Source organism: Tasmannia lanceolata, unplaced genomic scaffold (genome assembly GCF_043159265.1).
Source record: "Tasmannia lanceolata isolate RefF3 unplaced genomic scaffold, GAP_Taslan_0.1 ptg000025l, whole genome shotgun sequence".
NCBI classification, from domain to species: Eukaryota; Viridiplantae; Streptophyta; class Magnoliopsida; order Canellales; family Winteraceae; genus Tasmannia; species Tasmannia lanceolata.
In genome coordinates, this window is record NW_027518702.1 from 7,563,708 (window position 1) to 7,584,516 (window position 20,809).

Here is a 20,809-nt window from a genome sequence, read left to right on the forward strand (position 1 = left end):
AATCAGATCTTGGGCGATTAACTTTGACAAAACATGTGATATTTTAATTTGGGAAGTGATATATATATATATATATATATATATATATATATATCCGCCCCTTTTGATTACTTGGGACACCCAGCAGCAGTGTACGCGGCAATCAGCCCCATTGAATCCTTCTGGCATGAAGTACATCAGCCCCTCTATAGTCATTGATACTCTTTTGCCGGGTGTCCCAAGTAATAAAAAATAAGGGGTGGATTTATCACTTCCCTTTTGCAATGTAATGGTGAAAACACGCACCATTTGCAGTAGATGTCAGATTTCCAATCTTTTCCGGCCTCCTAGGCTTTGTTGTTGAGTCACCAATTTCTACATAGCCATCGTTATAAATGTTTTTTGCGATGGTTATGTAGAAATTGGTTTCTCCACTTCTAAAATAGGGACAGGTTTTCAGAGGAATGTAGGCTTCAATGTAGGTGGTTGATTGAAATATGTGCGTAGATAGGTTGTCACTTGTCAGTTGAAGGACGGAATTGAAGGATGGAAAGTGATGGTCGGTGGTTCGATTGGCTGCAAGGCTAAAGGTTCTATGGTCTGTCAAAACAAGACAACGACTAGGGGTAGTGGCAGCCAAGGGAAAGTGTAAAACATACCTTGTAAATAGATAGAGGCAAGCAACATATGGCTCCCTCTTCTCTAGACAAGCAACGGATTGCTTGTTCTACTCCGGTGAGCGGCAACAATGATAAGCAAGCAGCAGATGGCTTGCGAAGGGTGACAACAAGTAGCAGTTGACTTGTTTTCAATGATAACAGCGGGTGGCTATCACGTCGGGACACAACAAAAGGCAACTAAAATTTTATTCACAATTAGATATCTGAAAACAATTACAATGGATGGCCTTTTATAGATTTAGATTTTCTATGGCCAACATAAAGAAGAATCCTAAATAAACTATAACTTCACTATAATTAAGAAATAAAACAAATCCCTAGGATATCTCCTTACTTGGACGTTCAACAGTGAAAGCCAAATTTTAGAATCCTAAAGTTTCTCTACTACTTCCTAATTTTACTCAAATAAAATCCTACCAAAAGTAAAACTCCTAAATTCTCTTAACTCAATCCACGTAAAAGTAAACCTCCCTAAATACATTCTCACCTTGGACGTCTCAATTAAAGAAAATATCTAAAAATAATTAAAACAAATCCAAACTAAAATAGGACTCTATTGAAGAGTAGTAATCAACGTGGACCATTGATCTAGATGCCATCTTATATCTTCTGATCTGACCGTTGAACAAGGTTCTGACGATCTTGACCGTTGATCTTTGTCATCGGGCGAGGCACCTGCATCACTAAAAGAAGTCCTAATGATAAAGGTCTCTTCAAAGACAAAAATGCCCGCTTTCATAAGAGGGGGACGGATTTCGTTTAGGGAATGTTTTGGGGTATTTCAAAGTAAGCCTGCTTGGCTATTCATTTGAAAGCATCTGAGGTTATTGTAATTTGTTGTTGTTTTTATGCTGACATTGTTGTCGTAATATGTAAATGTTCTTTGGATTTGGTGGCATAATATTATTCTATGCTTAAATAACACGCAACTTGATGATCATGCTCCTTAATTATTACTTTAGATGTCTTTATTATTATATTATTATTAAACTATTTTTATGGTTAGTATTATTGCTTTGTTAGGTGCTTAGAATTTATGATCTTCTTGGATATATTGATGTGTTTATTTTAGCACTCCAATATCAACCATCAATGAGGATAGATCCTCTCCACCTAACTTTGACTATTTGTCATGGTTTAAGATTGATTTAACATCTTCTAAGTTGGATCCATGCCACCACCCCTCTATTAATCTTTGCTATTGTTCTTGGGTTATCCACATATTGTGTTGTTTGTTCCTCCCTTTTTACTTGTTTCGCTCACCAATCACAGCCCAAGGTTTTCCATCTTTGTTTGGTCCACATAGTGTTCTCTATGTCCTTGTTGAACTTTCAAATCACTTTGTTGGTGATGATTGCTTCGATTTCATTGGAATGATGCATCTTCTCTTTCTCTCTCTTCCCTCTCTCTACACTCCCTCTATATTGTTGATGACATTCCCTAGCACTACTCTGTGAAGTAAATGCTTGCAACCAAACAGAAATAAATATAGAACGAGATTAGGAGATCATCAATCTAAACTAAATAAAAAATGCATCTAAATGGAAATGGCAACCAAATACTGCCAAGAAATGAAAAAAAAAAATTTGTTTGTTTAGATGCATTAAACTTTTGATCAGTTCAAGACAACAAATTAACAAAATAAATAAATACAGTTAATTTCTCATCTAAAGCTCAATTCACGTTGTTTATCTCAAACATTTCCCCCTTTATAAATCATACTTCAAGGCTATTGACACAGGAGGGAAATATAAGGTGTGATCTATCTTGTCTATTTGACAGATGCCATTAAACGAGAGCCATGGAAGTGCAACAAGTTCTTCACATGAATGGGGGAGTGGGAGATACCAGCTATGCTAATAATTCAGTAGTGCAGGTCTCTCTCTCTCTCTCTCTCTCTCTCTCTCTCTCTCTCTCTTCTACACGATTTGTTCTACATGATTTGATTATGATTTTTTTGTTCTTCCATATATAGAGAACGATCATAACCAAGGAGATGCACATAGTAGAAGATGCAATACTAGATCTTTATTGTATGTCCTACCCTAAGAAGTTGAGCATAGCAGACTTGGGTTGTTCTTCAGGACCCAACACCCTCTTTGTGATATCTCATATTATAGATACTATCGAGATGAAATGTTGCCAGCTGAACCATCCGCTGCCGGAGTTCCAAATGTTCTTGAATGACCTTCCAGGGAACGATTTTAACACCCTTTTCAGTTACCTACCAGATTTCTATGAGAAGCTTAAGGAAGAGAAGCATGCCAGTTTGGCGCAGTGTTTCATGGCAGGAGTGGCTGGTTCCTTTTATGGGAGGCTTTTCCCAAGCAAAAGTCTAGACTTCATTCATTCTTCTAATAGTCTCCACTGGCTCTCTCAGGTCAGCACTTTCACCCACTCAGTTGTCAGTCTGCTGCAAATTTAGGCACTATTTGTTTCAGATTTTTAGAACCGATTGTGTGTCCAAAACTGATTAATAGACCTACAATAACAATTAATTTTGAGTCTTAATCAGCAAATTTATGAACACTCAAACTTATTCTAACTTCAAAGGTCATATAGGAAAATTTTCATGTAAGCATGTCATGTTCTAAAGTGAATCTTAATTTCAGCATTAAAATATTCCAGGTTCCTCAAGGGCTTCAAAATGAAATGGGTATCTCATTAAACAAGGGCAATATTTACATAGCAAAGACAAGCCCTCCCAGCGTGTTTAGAGCATACTTGGCGCAATTTCAGAGAGATTTCTATCTGTTTCTTAAGTCACGCTCCGAAGAAGTAATTGGCGGAGGGCGTATGGTCCTTACAGTTACTGGCAGAGGAAGCTTGGATCCACCAGAATGTTATTCCCAATGGGAACTTATGACTCAAACTCTCAATGACATGGTCTCACAGGTAGAGGCAACATCGCAATATAACCATTTAAACCGCCCTCTTTCTCTTCTAAATATGATCAAATTTTGACATATTATTATTTTTTATGTTTTGCTGATAAGTTTGTCCAATTTAGGGAGTGATTGAACAGGAGAAAGTGGATTCATTTAATATACCATGTTATGCACCCTCAATTCATGAATTGGAGGCTATTGTTGAGATAGAAGGATCCTCTAGTCTTGATCGACTTGAAATAATTGAATTTGATATCTTTACAAGTGGAAGGAATGGTGCAAAGTGTATAAGAGCTGTTACAGAATCCCTGCTTGCTGATCAGTTTGGAGCGGTGATAATGGATGATTTGTTTAGAAGATATGAACAGAAAGTTGATGAACATCTATCAAATAAGAAAGTAAATCATTTGGCCCTTTCTATGACTAGAAAAGGATGAAAATCAACATATAACTCTGCCTTAAGGAGAGCAAATGATTTGCAGCAATTCTATACTTTGATGTTTTGTATCCAGCTTCCATATTTTTTATAGTATTTTATGCTTTTTGGAAAGACGTCGTAATTGTGAAACAACCAATTACTCCAGAAGCTTGAGCTTTTAGAGTTGATGTTATTTAATCATTTGTACTTCTACACTATCAATCACGTGTGGCCCCTCTTTTTTGGGTTGGTGATACATGTGGCACATGTGGCCCCTCTTTTTTAATATCAAGGAGTTGTTGGGTTTTGAACAAAAGAACTTTTATGAAGAAATAGCTATGATACCATGTGAAACAACCAATTACTCCAAAGGCACGTACAATGTTATCTATTGCTTCTCGGGGGTGGCAACTACATCAATTGGATGTCTGAAATGCGTTTGTACATGGTTTCCTTCAGGAAGAGGTTTATATGAAACAGCCAGCTGGGTTTGTAGATCCCAAACTTCCTCATTGTGTCTGCAGACTTTATAAAGCCATCTATGGCCTTAAACAGGTACCAAGGGCATGGTTCCAACTTCTCAGGTCCTTCCTTCTTTCCCTTGGATTTAAAGGGAGCTTGGCATATCCCTCTCTCTTCATGAGACATTTTAAGGGTAACACGATTTGTATTCTGCTGTACGCCGATGATATTCTACTGTACGTCAATGATATTATACTTTCAGGAGATAATCCAAGCTTACTCAGTGCCTTTATGAATTGGCCCCCAACTACATTTGATACTAATATTTTGGAAATATGAGTTTTTCCTTGGCCTTGAAGTATCTCGCAATCCTAATTCCCTTCGTCTTACACAAACGAAGTATGCAATAGACCTCCTTCACAAAGTTGTTTTGCTAGGATGCAAATTAAACCTTGTGAAATGCCGATCATCACTGGTGCTACTCTACATTTGATGGAAATCCACTTAGAGGTTGGATCTCTAAATTTCCCAGAAGATTGGATGAAAATTCCCGAAGTTTTGGACTTTCATTTGAATTAATTAACAATTTTCGAACGAACTTTTTTGTACGAAAATTTTAAATACGTATGAAAATTCAGTATTCCTGGGAATATTTAAAATTCAAAATGGCATAAAAAATCATTTTTCTATTCTGTACGAAATTATAAAACAATAATAATTTTATAAGAAATTTTAGAAGGAATATCTAGCTAATGAAAAGCTTTGAATTCTTTTGCGAAATCTGATTCATAAGACCAAGATTTCTTGGGCAGGAGTAGTGCCTAACACCTTCGACTCGCATAACCTAGTACAAACCAAACCTAGTACAAACCTAAAATTTTGGTTAGGCCTAAGTCTTTCACAGAGTCAATTAAAGGTCTAGGACCAATCCTAGGTGGCGACTCTATAGTCCTTGTCAAATTTAGTTCTGATGAGGATCTTGATTTGATTTTCCAAAAGTTTTCTATAGAACTTCGGAATTTCAAATCATTTCAAAAAATAAGGAGATCAAATGACCAAATCTTTGGGGACCCTCCAGGACACTACATTCTGCCGGGAATTGCCTTTGAAGGAAATTCCCTAGCAAATACTAGGTTATAAATGTTATTGAAATTTGTTAATGTTTTTTTTTTTTTTTTTTACTGAAGTCGTTGTTGCGTAAGGTTCTTTGGATTTGGATATGTAATGTTATAAGTTTAAATAACATGCAACTTGATGATAATACTGTGTTTTTTTTCGAGCCGGTCCCGAACTGCTTTATGCGGTGGTCCCCAGCAAATCCCCATAAATTATTAAACTATTTTTAGTGTTAATATTATTGCTTTGGTAGGTGCTTGGATTTATTCTAGGGAGTGGGTTTTCACACTCCCTCGTTTTGATATTGGCAGCCAATTATTTATTTTGGCTCCTCTTATCAATTAATGCGAGGAAATGACATTCTGTTCTTTAACTATGATTTCGTAAACGGCAAGATTTATTGGCCGGACGGCCGGCTTGCGTTAAACTCTTGACCTGTGCATGGCCACAAATTAAATTGGAAAATATTCTAAAATGAAACTCGGTTTGGAAATGAGTTTTTATATGGTGTAAGCCCTTAGAGTCCCGATTTTTCAAAAAGTACTGTACGGACCACACTATAGGATGATCCAAACCATCAATATGATGGGACACAACATAAGCAGGTTGTGCCCAAAAAGTCATTTCTATAGGATGCCAACCCTCCGATCTATAGAGGAACTGTATATTATAGAAACTTCTGTAGATTAGAGGGCTAGGATCATCCTATATATAGAAATGTTTCTTTGGGCACAAGTCACTACCTGCTTACGTTGTGTCCCATCACATGGATGATTTGGATCATCGTAGAGTGTGGTCATTAGTACTTTTTGAAATCTACGGTGCACATGCTTTTCCTTTTTTAACAAAACATGGAAAGCTCAAAGCATTAGACCCTACTAAAATCAAGGGTTTAGGATTGTAAGATCAAAACAAAAATAAAATAATAAAACTAAAAGCCTCTACATACCTATCTCCGGGCAGGTTTAGAAATGAAGATTGGTGTGACCTTGCCGTGAATGACTAAGCACTTTCCTTCTCTCTCTTTGCGTCTCCAAGTCTTACTCTCTGGTCGTATTAGTTTTTGGTAAATCAAATAAATTTGAAATTATACGGTGGGCAGTCGAACTCAAGAATAGAGTGGGTCCCACATTAATTGGGTGATCCAAACCATTCATTTGTTGAGCCTTGACACAGCTGATAGGGTGTTGCCAGAAAATATTCTTCATAGAATTATCTAACCCTCCGATTTGTAGAGGTTTAAAATGGATGGCACAATATAGAAACCTCTATGGATTAGAATGTTAGATCATCCCATGGAGAAGATTTTTTTGGGCAAATTAAGGGTATTTTCATCTTTTTATGATCTAAAATGGACTGCGGTTTGTGTACTGCCAAAACCAACGTGATTTGCACAATGTGACCACGTTGAATTGCAAATTTGCAAACCAGAAGACTCTTTATGCAGATGTACCATACTTAGAGACTCCTTTTGTAAAAACCCCAAAGAATATCGAAAAAAAATGTCGGGTTTAACTCGGTTCGGGTCGCCCAAGCCCTCAACCTGAACCCGACCCGAACTCAACCGGCCGGGTTGGGAAAACTCAACCCTAACCAAACTCGACCTGACCCGACCCGACCCGACCCGAGTTGCAACACTAACTTATAACCACTTTTTTATACTAGAGGGGGCTGTCCAAAGTAAGAAAACGATGCAAATATTTCATTTCCCTTCCCAGAATCGTAGGTAGAGGTGGCAACGGTTCGGTTTGACCCCCAAACTGAACCGAACCGAACCGATATTTGAATCGATTTGGTTCTACCGAACAGAAATTTGAATCGGTCTGGTTTAACCAAACCGATACCGAATTTTCGGTTCGGTTTCGGTTCGGTTTGACCCCCAAACCGAAAATTTGAATCGATTTCGGTTTCGGCATATTTTGCCACCCCTAATCGCAGGCAATTACGCTCCCGATTGTGAATTTCAACAGAACAATCCAACAATACCGATAGAGATATGACTAAATGCTCGACCTAAATCAGTTCTATACACGAATTAGGATGCTATCCTACTTCAAAAATCCAAAATCACCAAATTAGACATTTTTCCTTCTTAAACTTACCAAAATACCCCACAATCCCCTAAAATCCTGTTTTCCCCAAGATACCTTTGCCATTTAAAGAAGGGAAATGATTTTAGCACGAATAAGTTTTAATACATGCGCTTGTGAAACAACCAGTAACTCCAAAAGCTTAAGTTTGTAGATGGTGTGGATTTTTGCTATCGAGGAGGTTTGAACTCGGGACCTTCAACTCTGATACCATATGAAACAACCAGTTACGCCAAAAGCTTAAGCTAATGGAGATGGTGTTATTTAATATTTTATACTTTAACTCTTTTAGTATTCGAAAGATCTATAAAATGTTATTACTATTTCAAAAAGCACTTACAAGCCAATTAAATACTAAACGACAAGCTATAGTGGGCACGCATCAAAACATGATTGTATTGAAATCATTTCCCTAAGGGCCCATTTGGATACATCCCATTTTGTATTTGGATTTGGAATTGAGTTTTGAATACAAAATGAATAGATCCGGCAGCTCATGTAGAGGGAGACAGAAAGAGAAGGGGGTACTTCCTAGTGGAGGGGAGAGGTTGAGGAGCAAAGAGGGTGAAGGAAACTGCCAGGAATTCCAATTTCCTATTTTCACAGCAAATTTAGAAATCTAATTTTTTTTCATTGTCAGCTGCTGAATTAGAAATCCAAAATTTGATCCGATCCAAATTACAATGCAAAAAGGGCTGCAAATGTGAGAAATCCAAATCAAAATCTTCTCAGCATCCAAACGGGCCCTTGTAAATATGTCCCCAATGCAAGTTCACAATTGGGACGGTGTCTTAATCTGAAATGACTGGTGGATGACACATTATTAGTTGATTTCAAGTGTCGACCAAAATGCATTCCATTTTTACCGTTTAATGCATTTTAGTCACCCACTCGAAAGAAGTGTTAGTCACCTTGAATGGTAAAAACCCATTGAAACTTCTTCATTTTAGTTATTTGTTTTGAGAAATGTAAGTTACCCAAAGGTAAATATAAATTTGGGAAAATTCTCAAAAAAATGTGTTTTTTATATGAAATTCTCAAAAAAAGGTGGAGTTGGCTAATTTCTCAAAAAAGGGTCAAACGCATCCCAAGAAGTGTTTGAGGACAAAAATGCCTTTGTGTTGGTTTTCCCTCTAAGAAAGTAAGCAACGGATCCCAATGTATTTCACCTAACATTTTTACCTTTTTACCTTCTTCTTCCCCATGCCAAAATGAAACTCCATTCTCTGTTGTAAAAATCCATTGAAAATCCATTGCAGAGGTGAAACTCCCATCTCCTAAAATCTAGATTTTATTAGATCTCTTAATTTTTCTTTGACTATCAAAGCTAAGCTTCTCAGGTAGGTCCATTGCGAAACATTTTGCATAGGTTTAACAAGTTCCTTACAATGATATGGTGTATTGCCATCATCTTGTTTATTTGTTATGATTTTGTTAGGCATTTGTTATTGTCATCATGGGGAAGAAGAACGTAAAAAAAATAGCAAAAAAACTAGTCGACCTTTTCACCATCCTGTCAGACAGGTTTAAGACATATGATAAGGTCGACCTGCAGGTTGACCTGTTTTTGGCGATTTTCTTTTAAAACCAAACGTCATTTGCGGAAACCACTCCCCATAAAGACCACTTCCACACCTCCCCTCCCATTACAACCGTGCATTTACTCCCCAAACCCTAAATCCCTCCACTCCCCTCCCTCCACCATAACATCTGAGGGTTTAAGTTAATATTTTACAACTGTACATAAATTCATGACAACTTTCACTCCCAATAAAATACTATTAGATTGGGTGACGCAATATTTAAACCTTGGAACCACTATTTAAACCTTGGAACCACTATTTATACCTTAGATCCGCTATTTATACCTTGGAACTACTATTTATACCTTGGAACCACTACCTAATGGTAAATAATGGTTCATAGGTATAATTAATTGTTCCTAGGTAATTGAAATCCTATAAATATAGCAATTCTCACTTTTTATAGTGGTTTTGACTGCATAACTTCTTGTAATCATAATTTAAACTCTCCGAACAAGTATTAGGCCATCTTAACTATGAACCACCATAAGATCTGACTGTTTAGACACTTATTTAACTCATTGTTCATAAATTCATTGCAACATTGACACCTAATGAAGTAATATTTCTACTATGGAACCACTATTTATACCTCAGAACCACTACATAATGGTAAATACCGGTTCCTAGGTATAATTAGTTTCCTAGGAACCACTACATAATTCATTGCAAGATTGACACCCAATGAAGTACTATTAGATTGCGTGAAGCAATATTTCTACTCTGGAACAACTATTAATACCTTGGAACCACTATTTATACATCGGAACCACTATATAGTAGTAAATAGTGGTTCATAGGTATAATGAGTGCTTCTGAGTGGTTAAAATCCTATAAATACAATCATTCTCACTTATTATAGTGGTTTTGACTCCTTAACTTTTCAATCTTACAATTTAAACTCTCGGAACAAGTATTAGGCCATCTAAACTATGAACCACCATAAGATCTGATTGTTTAGACAACTATTTAACCCATTGTTCATTCATTGCAATTTTGGCACCCTCTGAAATACTATTATATTGTGTAAAGCAATATCTCTATTTTGGAACCACTATTTATACCTTGGAACCACTACTTATACCTCAGAACCCCTACACAGTGGTAAATAGTGGTTCCTAGGTATAAGTGGTGCTTCTGAGTGTTTAAATATTGGTTCCCAGATATCAACAGTGGTTCTAAGAACAAAATATTGCTTCTACACATTTAAATAGTGGTTGTAATTGTATAGACATGATTGTCATCCAGGTTTACTCTAAATAGAAACATAGAGGGCAATAAAGAGATAGAGAGATTATGACAATACACCATAGCATTATAAAAAGGATGATGACAATAACAAATGCCTAACAAAATCATAACAAATCCCTAATAAATACACAAGATGATGACAATACATCATAGTATTGTAAGGAACATGTTAAAACTATGCAATTGTATCACAATGGACCTAGAAGATAAGCTTAGGTTTCACAGCCAAAGAAAAATAAAGAGATCCTATAAAATCTTGATTTTAGGAAAAGGGACTGTCACCTCTCTGCAATGGAATTTGAATGGATTTTTACATTTCCTAGACAATGGAGTTTCATTTTGGCATGGGGCAGAAAAAGGTAAAAATGTCAAAATGTTAGGTGAAATGCATTGGGATCCGTTACTTATTTTCTTGGGGGAAAACCAACACAAGGGCATTTTGGTCCTAAAACAATCCTTGTGATGCGTTTCACGCCTTCTTGAGAAATTAGCCAACCTCACCCTTTTTTCAGATTTCCAGATAAAAATCACATTTTTTTGAGAATTTTCCCTATAAAATTTTACCACTACAAAAAACCGGTCAAAACAATCTATTCCGTAAAAACTGTTAGAATTGGGCTCAATTAGGTCAAAGTTGGGGGCTGCTAGATATAAGTTTGGGACGGCTGGGAAAATTTGTTGTAGAATCACCAAAACTCTTAATAACACTTCAACTCTTAAAGAAGATACATAAGAACAAAATGCATGCCATTTTTACCGTTTAATGCATTTTAGTCGCGCACTCGAAAAGAACTGTTGTAACCTTGAATGGTAAGAAACCATTGAAACTTCTTTATCTTAGTTATTTGTTTTGAGAAATATCAGTTACCCAAAGGTAAATATAAAGTTTTACCACTACAAAAAATCGGTGAAAACAATCTATTCCGTTAAAACTTTTAGAATTGGGCTCAATTAGGTCAAAGTTGGGGGCTACTAGGTAAAAGTGTGGGACGGCTGGGAAAATTTGCTGTAGACTCACCAAAACTCTTAATAACACTTTAACTCTTAGGATAAGAACAAATAAAGAAAGATATATAAGAACAAATCAACTCTTGTACGTTTTCTAGAAAACAATCTATTCCGTAAAAACTGTTAGAATTGGGCTCAATTACGTCAAAGTTGGGGGCTAGTAAGTAAAAGTTTGGGACGGACTCACGAAAACTCTTATTAACACTTAACTCTTAGGATAAGAACAAATAAAGAATATCTTGATCAAGGTTATCAAAAGGAGTCCCATCTAACCTAACTTTCTAATTTTATAATAGATAAGTTCTCACTGGTGAGCATTGTTAAATAATTTTTTTGGACTTGGTACCCCATCTTTAGATAATTATGGTTCCTGATGTTAGAATATATAGATAATTATTCAGTCCAAACTAAATAATTAATGCATCTAAATCGACATGGCATAAATTCACGTGGTCGACAATGAAATAAATAAATAAATAAATAGAGTTCATGTTTTTTCTAAAGCTAAATTCAGGTGGTTTAGCTCATCTAAAGCCCAATTCACAGGATTTCGCTCAAAAATATCTCCATTATAAATCCTACTTCAAATCCATTGATAAAGAGGCCATTAAAGGAGAGCTAGCCATGGAGGTGCAACAAGTTCTTCACATGAACGGGGGAGTTGGAGATACCAGCTACGCTAATAATTCAGTAGTGCAGGTCTCTCTCTCTCTCTCTCTCTCTCTCTCTCTCTCTCTCTCTCTCTCTCTCTCTCTCTCTCTCTCCAATCCAATGGTCTTCTAGATGATTTGATTAGAATATTTTTTCTATGGGAAGTGATATATCCACCCCTTTGATCGCCTGGTACAACCAGCAGCAGTGTATCAACTGCAGAGGGGTTGATGTAGAGAAAGATTCAATGGGGTTGATTGCCACGTACACTTCTGTTGGGTGTCCCAAGTAATCGAAAGGGGCGGCGGGTGTCCATCGTAGGCATATGGGAAACTGACTTCATAGCCGGGGAGGCATCAACACCCCTCCCACATGAAGTACATCAGCCCATCTGCAGCCATTGATACATTGCTGCTTGTACTACCAACTGATCAAAGTGGCAGATATATCACTTCCTTTTTTATTTTATTTTCTTATAGAGTACGTTAGGGTGTGTTTGGCAAGGCTTCTCATTTCATCTGATTTTATTGGACAAAAATGGGTAGATGAGGAACTGTGGAAGCGACTCGCTCCACAAAATCTCATGCTTATACGCATGAAAAATGAGAATCGGAAGAAACGGGCCTAGTGGGCTGTGCATACCGGCCGAGATTTTCTCCTTTTTCTTTGCTTTGTGCATTCTCTGCACCTACAAAAACACAAAACCATTCTGGAGATGGTTGCCGAACACGCCCTTAATAAACAAAGAGACACGATAAAACCAGTTTAAATTTTATAAGTTCCCCAGCAATTCACAAACAAGTTCCCCTGCCATTCAGAACCAAGTTGCCTCATTCACAAATAAGTTCTCCTGCCATTTAAAAAAATGCATACAAATTCCCCTCTCATAGTTTCTACCAATCTCCATGAAAAAACACAGTTTTTACCATGATCATCAAAACCTGTAACTTAAAATGAACATTAAAAGGTTTCACTATCACACTCTTCATAACAGTGAATGGGGGTTCAAACAAAACACTCTACATGGGGGTTATCATAACTACCTAGAGGGGCTTCTCAACACTACAAATATGTGATTTATCAACTACCTAGATGGGGTTTTCAACACTGAAAATGGGGGATTATCAACCTCAACAGGGGGTTCTCAACACTGGAAATGGGGGGATTATGAACTACATAGAGGGGTTCTCAACACTGGAAAAGGGAGATTATCAATTTCAAAGGGGGTTGTCAACAGTGAAAATGGGGTTATCAACAATGGAAGTGGGGGATTATCAATCTCAAAAGAGGGTTCTCAACACTGAAAATGGGAGATTATCAAAAGGGAGTTCTCCACAGTGAAAATGAAACAGTAGATGTCAACGGTTTCTCATCAAAGCCAACTTACCAGGGAAAAAATAAAAAATGAAACCCTATATGTGTAAAGGCTTCCCAATAGTGAAAATAAAATCCTAAACCACAAAAGTAACTTAATAGAAGGAAAATAAAAGTAAAAAAAAAAAAAAAAAACATGATACCCTACCATACCTAAGACGATGGGGAAGATGCCGGAAAAAATGACGTCCTCACCGGAATACGGTCCACTACAAAGAAGAGAGGTTCGGATTAGCGTAAGAAGCCGCCCCACGCTGGAGAAAATGGGTTGATCTTCACGCCGGCCACCACCTCACGCCAGAGAAGATGAGTTGCAGGTGGTTAAAAATAAAAAAATGAGAGAGAAAAAGTGAAAAAAAAGCTTCCAAACAGTTAAAAACAAAGAGAAGTTAAACGATGGGTTTTTTCTTCCTGAGGGGTATTTAGGTAAAAGGCCATGTACGTAAAAGGTGTTTTAACCTCCGTTCACAAGCTTTCAAAAGGGTGTCACCCATCCACTATTTTGTCATTTTTGTGTCACCAATTGACAATTTTCTCTAAATGTTATTGAAATTTGTTATTGTTTTTTTTTTTTTTTTAACTGAAGTCGTTGTTGCGTAAGGTTCTTTGGATTTGGATATGTAATGTTATGAGTTTAAATAACATGCAACCTGATGATAACAATCTTTTTTTTTTTCGAGCCGGTCCACGGACTGCTTTATGGGTGGTCGCCAGCAAATCCCCATAAATTATTAAACTACTTTAGTGTTAATATTATTGCTTTCGTAGGTGCTTGGACTTATTCTAGGGAGTGGGTATTCACACTCCCTCGTTTTGATATTGGCAGCCAATTATTTATTTTGGCTGCTGGTACCAGTTAATGCCAGGAAATGAAATTCTGCTCTTTAACTATGATTTCGTGAACGGCAAAATTTATTGGCCGGACGGCCGGTTTGCGTTAAACTCTTGACCTGTGCATGGCCAGAAATTAAATTGGAAAACATTCTAAAATGAAACTCGGTTTGGAAATGAGTTTTTATACAGTGTAAGCCCTTATAGTCCTGTATTTTTCAAAAAGTACTGTACGGACCACACTAGAGGATGATCCAAACCATCCATATGATGGGACACAACGTAAACAGGTTGTGCCCAAAAAGTCATTTCTATAGGATGATCCCAACCCTCCGATCTATAGAGGAACTGCGTATTATGGAAACTTCTGTAGATTAGAGGGCTAGAATCATCCTATAGAAATGTTTTTTGGGCACAAGTCACTACCTGTTTACGTTGTGTCCCATCACATGGATGGTTTGGATCATCATAGAGTGTGGTCAATACAGTACTATTTGAAAACTACGGGACTCGTCACGATAAGGTGCACATGCTTTTCGTTTTTTAACAAAACAGATTTCCGTTTTTGGGGGCAACCCTCAATTAAAAACTAAGTTCATACAGTTCATGTCACATGGTAAGCTCAATTCCCGTGATTAGGTCAAACATTTTCCAGCTATATATATCCTACCTCAATCATATTGGCATAGGAGAGAAATATAAGGTGTGATCACTCTCGTCTAATTTGGAGGAGGCCATTAAAAGAGAACCATGATGGAAGTGAAACAAGTTCTTCACATGAATGGTGGAGTGGGAGATACCAGCTATGCTAATAATTCAGTCGTGCAGGTCTCTCTCTCTCTCTCTCTCTCTCTCTCTCTCTCTCTCTCTGCTATATAACCCTGTATTTTTTTGTACAGCCCACTCCATAGGATGATCCAAACCGTTCATTAGTAGGGCCAACACATAAATAGAATATTGTTCCCCAAAAAATCATTTCCATAGGAAGATCCTAACGCTCCGATCTATTGAGGGATTGCACATTACGAAAACCTCATTATATCAAGGGATACGATCATCCTGCGGAAATCATTTTGGGGGCTAAACCTATTCATATAAGTTGTGGCCCAACAAATAAACGGTTTGAATCATCCTATGGAGTGCGCTTTCATTATTTTTTGAAAAATACCGGCCACACACTGCATAAAAACTCCTATAATTTATACTAACCATGTTTCTTTCTGTTTTTATTAATTGTTAATTTCCAGAAAACCTTTTCCCTTGGAATTTTTTCTATGTGATGACTTTTTATACCTCATGCATGCAATGGTGGGGCCCAACACCTTAAACACATTTTTGGGTAAGGTGAGCCCCATTATTTTACACCCATGTATAGCATGGGTGGGACCTACTATTTTACATCTCATGTTTTGATATCGTAGGGTGCACCATCTCTACCCAAACCAATACATATGGTGAGCCCCACAATTTTACACCCATGGTTAGGCCCACTATATCTCCACCCAAATCCATGTATTAGGGTGGGGCCCACCATTTTCCATCATATTTGGGTAGGGGTACCCACCAATGCCATTCAAACACATGCCACATGTGGGGCACATCAGTTTTAACTTATGTTTTGATGGGGTGGGTCCCGATCTCCACATAAGGTGGGGCTCACCATTTTAATCCATGTTTTGATGGGCTGGGGCACATTATTTTATACCCACGCTATGCGTGTCCAAAAATCTTCTCTCTCTCTCTCTCTCTCTCTCTCTCTCTCTCTCTCTCTCTCTCTCTCTCTATATATATATATATATATATATATATATATATATATATATATATATATATATATATATATATATATATATATATATATATATTGAATTTCTTCCAAAATTCTAATAGAATTACACATCACTTTTTTTTGCTTTTGTTAACAAAGGCCCCCATTAAAGTCCCATATTTTCAATTCTACGCCTTCGCAATACCTATTTTACCCTTCTTTATGAATTTTTTATTATACATTTTGTCCACAAAGTCAACGGCGTTTTTTCTTAGAAAAATTACGGATTGAGTGCATATCTTACATAATACTGTGGATTTTTGTAAATATATTACATAATACTACTGACTCGGACACCTTTCAAAATATTGACAAATTCCGAGCACCTAAGAGGAACAACATATTATTGAAACCTCTATAGATTGGAGGGCTAGGATCAGCCTATGGAAATGATTTTACGAGCACAACATATTTCTGTTGTGTTCCATCACATGGACTGTTTGGATCAACCTATGATGTGGTCCGTACAGTTCTTTGTCGGCCAGTGCATCGCACGGGGTTTTTTACTAGTATATATATATAGACACACACACATGTACATTCCAATGGTCTTCTACATGATTTGATTATGATATTTTTTTTCTTTTTCTTTTCTTATAGAAAACAATACTAACCAAAGGGATGCCCATACTAGAAGATGCAATCCTAGATCTTTATTGCACTACCTTTCCTAAGAAGTTGAGCATAGCAGACTTGGGTTGTTCTTCGGGACCCAACACCCTCTTTGTGATATCTCATATTATAGATACTATCAAGATGAAATGTCGTGAGCTGAACCATCCGTTGCCGGAGTTCCAAATGTTCTTGAATGACCTTCCAGGGAACGATTTTAACACCGTTTTCAGTTATCTACCTGGTTTCTATGAAAAGCTTAACGAAGAAAAACAGGTCGGTTTGGGACAGTGTTTCGTGGCAGGAGTGGCTGGTTCCTTTTATGGGAGGCTTTTCCCAAGCGAAAGTCTACACTTTATTCATTCTTCTAATAGTCTCCATTGGCTCTCCCAGGTCAGCACTTTCACCCAATCAGCTGTCATTGGTATATTAGTTTTAGACAAAATAATCGGTTCTCAAAATCCAAAACAAACAGGGACTTTAAGTCCAATAATTAGTTTTAGACTCAGAACCGGTTCTCAAAATTCAAAACAAAAAACAAGGGGGCACTTGGCGAGATACAGTGGCTGCTCAGGGAGGGTGGCTTATTATTTTTGTTCCAAAAAGTTACACACACGCGCACACACACACATGGATTTCGATTTGCTAAGGTCATCGAATAAGAATTTCACAGATGGGTTGTTGCATGTGAGAGCAGCCACATCAGGTGAATTAAATAAATAAGACAAAATCTGAGCCTGTGTGGATGCTCTGACATATAACGGGCCATCCGTGTATATGAGTAAGTCAACCTGTGTAGCTGTTCTCCCTAGCAAATGCCCCCCCGGGGCGCGCCAACACACACATGTGTATAAGGAATGCTAAACTCAGGGGTGCCCTTGCAAAAATCAGTTGAAAGGGCACCCCTGTAAGATCCCACATCGGAAATGGAGAAAAGGATCTGGGCTATATATGTGGATACTCTCTTTCCTTGTGTATACATGCTTACACGGGATCCCATGAGTTTAGCATTCCTCATATAAGGAAACTCATGCATGAACATAAATTTATGTACACTCAAATTTGTTCAATACTTCATGTAAGCATGTCGTGTTTTGAAGAATATCCTAATTTAAGCATTGAGATATGCCAGGTTCCTCAAGGGCTTCAAAACGAAATGGGTATCTCACTAAACAAGGGAAAAATTCATATAGAAAAGACAAGCCCTCCCAACGTGTTTAGAGCATACTTGGCGCAATTTCAGAGAGATTTCTATTTGTTTCTCAAGTCACGCTCGGAAGAAGTAATTGGTGGAGGGCGTATGGTCCTTACATTTTCTGGCAGAAGAAGCTCAGACGCATCTAGTACAGAATGTTATTTCCAATGGGAACTGATTACTCAGACTCTCATTGACATGGTCTCACAGGTAGAGGCAGCACCACATTGTAACCATTTAACCACCCACCCCCCCCCCCCCACCCCCCCCCCCCCCCCCCCCCCCCCCCTCCTCTAAACACAGTACATACTAACATTTTCATATATTATTGTTCTTTATGTTTTGCTGATAAGTTTGTCAAATTTAGGGAGTGATGGAACAGGACAAAGTGGATTCATTTAATATACCCTATTATGCACCTTCAATTCAAGAATTGGAGGCTATCGTTGAGATAGAAGGATCCTTTAGTGTTGATCGAATCGAAATAATGGAAATTGATATCTCCACAAGTGGTGCAAAGGGTATAAGAGCTGTTACAGAATCCATGCTTGTTGATCAGTTTGGAGCGGCGATAATGGATGATTTATTTCGAACATATGAACAGAAGTATGTTGAGTATCTATCAAATAATAAATCCAACCATATCAGTTTGGTCCTTTCTATGACTAGAAAAGGATGAAAATCAACATATAGCTCTGCCTCAACACGAACAAATGATATTAGTATTTCTATATTTTAAAGTTTTGTATCCTACTTCCATATTTCGATAGCATTTTATGCTTTTTGTCTAGAAAGATGTAAGCACCATTAAAATAAAGTGAGTTGTATTTGATTCTAAACCAATTCATGTTAGAAAAAAAAAAAACTAAAATCAATTGTTTTTATAGTCTTTAAATTGTGAGTTGAGGAAGGAAATCAGCCTGCTGATTTTCTCTCAAAGCCGGATTGCCTCTGCAAATGAGATGATATTCAAGTTCAAGACATCCCGCCTCAACTCTTGGATCTTATTGCTCACGACTCCTCAGGAGCTCCTCATTATAGATTGTAATTTTTGTTTTCCATGTTTAAAGCTTCTATAAAGGCCCTCTCTCTTTTCCTTCGATGCCTTGGGGAGCCTGTTCCCCCTTGCTTGGCCTTTAAGCCCCCTTGAATTTGTAATCTCTTCTTTTTAAATATATCTGGTAGACCTACAAAAAAAAAAGAAAAATTTGTGAGTTGGGATCATTACCTTTGGTTTTATTGTCCTTAAATTTAGCTAGCATTATATTGTGGTTTGGATCATGGTACAGTACTTTAGACACTTATGTGACTGGTATAGTGAACAACAAGGGTCACAAATTACTCCTTTTTATATTAATGCTATTAAGAGGTATAAATTGCATGTATACACATCGTTACTTTTTCTATACAGCATACCGGAATTTCTTTAATCTTAATACAATTAGTATTCCGGACCCATGCTATGAATGGTGAAAAATGGCGGGCTCCACCACATGAAAACATGAGGCTTAAAATGGTGGGTCCCACCGTAATTCACAGGTTTGGGTAGAGATGGTGGTTCCCGCCTCACCAATAAAATTTGGGCTAAAAATAGTGTGTCCCTATCTTCTCTTCAAAACTTAACAGTCCCACCCCATCAAGATCGTAGGTGTAAAATGGCAGCCCCTCCCCATAAAAAACATGAGGTGTAAAGGGTGGCCCCCCATCCCATCAATAACACGTGGTGTAAAATGGTAGGCCAAACCCTACTAAATTAATACTAAACCAAATTTCTAAAGGAAAAAAGTTTTTCAATAAAAAATTTTATTGGAAAGAAAACAATGACAATGGAAAAAACTTGATTAGTATCTATCTATTATTATATACCTAGATCATAGTTAGCAAATCGTGATTCGGAAAAAAACTTCGAGTTTAAAACGGTATCGGTTCAAAAGAACATAAACACAAGAAAATGAGTTTAAAATTTCGTCATTTACAAAATATGGTGGGGGTAAAATTGGAAAGCTGGCAAAAAAACGTGTTTAAAATACATTTTAAACGTGTTTCAAACGTTTGCCTAATAAAAACGGAGTTTTTTTGCACTGTGAAAGTTTCAAACGAGTATTAGACGGCACACCAATAGAACGAGTATTTATTTTCAAAAAAACACCGTTTAAAACAGAGTTTTGCTAACTATGGTCAACACTGATGTGGATAGTCCCCCCATCTAGCATTCGATCCAACATGGCATCAGGTCAAAACATTCATATAGTCACAAACCACCCCAGAATGTTTCTGAGTTTTTATATGGTGCTCGACTGTCATGTACTGTGCTAGCAGTACCGCCCTTGATATTTGATCCAACCCTCTTAAAAAGTGGTCTGCTTTTGGATCAAACTTTTGGATATTTGATCCAAAAGCAGACCACTTTTTAAGAGGCTGCTGCTGGATCAAATATCAAGGATGGTACTTCCATCGTACCACCTACAAGGGACTTGATGGTTGGCCACCATATAACTCAGTCCCTTCTAGCAACAATCCCTCTCCCATGGTCTCTCACCATGGATAAAGCCATGGTTTTAAATTTCGGTTTCAGTACAGGTTTCTCACCTCATCGAAACCAAAATTTCAAAATTTTGGCAGAAATTCGATGAATTCAAATAAACTCATATTTTATCTCGTACAAAATTTCGGCTGAAATTAGCGAAATTTAGGTAATATCAGCCGAAATTACGGGATAATATTAAATAATGAATAAAAATCGAGATTTTTGAGTGAAATCCTTAAATTTCAGACAAAATTTCGGGATAAACGAAATTTTGACCGAAATGTCGGTCAAAATATTGTACCGTTTCGGGTATATA

At 37.3% G+C, this 20,809-nt stretch overlaps 2 protein-coding genes across 3 annotated transcripts; both read left to right on the plus strand.

Moving 5' to 3' along the window:
* The first annotated feature begins 1,939 nt into the window (after positions 1–1,939).
* LOC143858013 (putative jasmonic acid carboxyl methyltransferase 1) lies at positions 1,940–4,221 on the plus strand. Its single transcript, XM_077368596.1, has 4 exons — positions 1,940–2,535; positions 2,635–3,039; positions 3,288–3,554; positions 3,670–4,221. The coding sequence occupies exons 1-4, from the start codon at positions 2,461–2,463 to the stop codon at positions 3,982–3,984; spliced, it is 1,062 nt and encodes a 353-aa protein (XP_077224711.1). The 5' UTR covers positions 1,940–2,460; the 3' UTR covers positions 3,985–4,221.
* A 7,769-nt stretch (positions 4,222–11,990) lies between these two features.
* LOC143858102 (putative jasmonic acid carboxyl methyltransferase 1) lies at positions 11,991–19,190 on the plus strand. 2 transcript variants are annotated; one of them, XM_077368719.1, is made up of 5 exons: positions 12,046–12,174; positions 14,971–15,159; positions 16,760–17,164; positions 17,904–18,176; positions 18,334–19,190. In XM_077368719.1, the coding sequence occupies exons 2-5, from the start codon at positions 15,082–15,084 to the stop codon at positions 18,643–18,645; spliced, it is 1,068 nt and encodes a 355-aa protein (XP_077224834.1). In that variant the 5' UTR covers positions 12,046–12,174; positions 14,971–15,081; the 3' UTR covers positions 18,646–19,190. The 2 variants fall into 2 exon arrangements, with proteins under 2 accessions (XP_077224836.1, XP_077224834.1); XM_077368721.1 differs by lacking the exon at positions 14,971–15,159 and having other exon boundaries at positions 11,991–12,174.
* Positions 19,191–20,809: the final 1,619 nt, after the last annotated feature.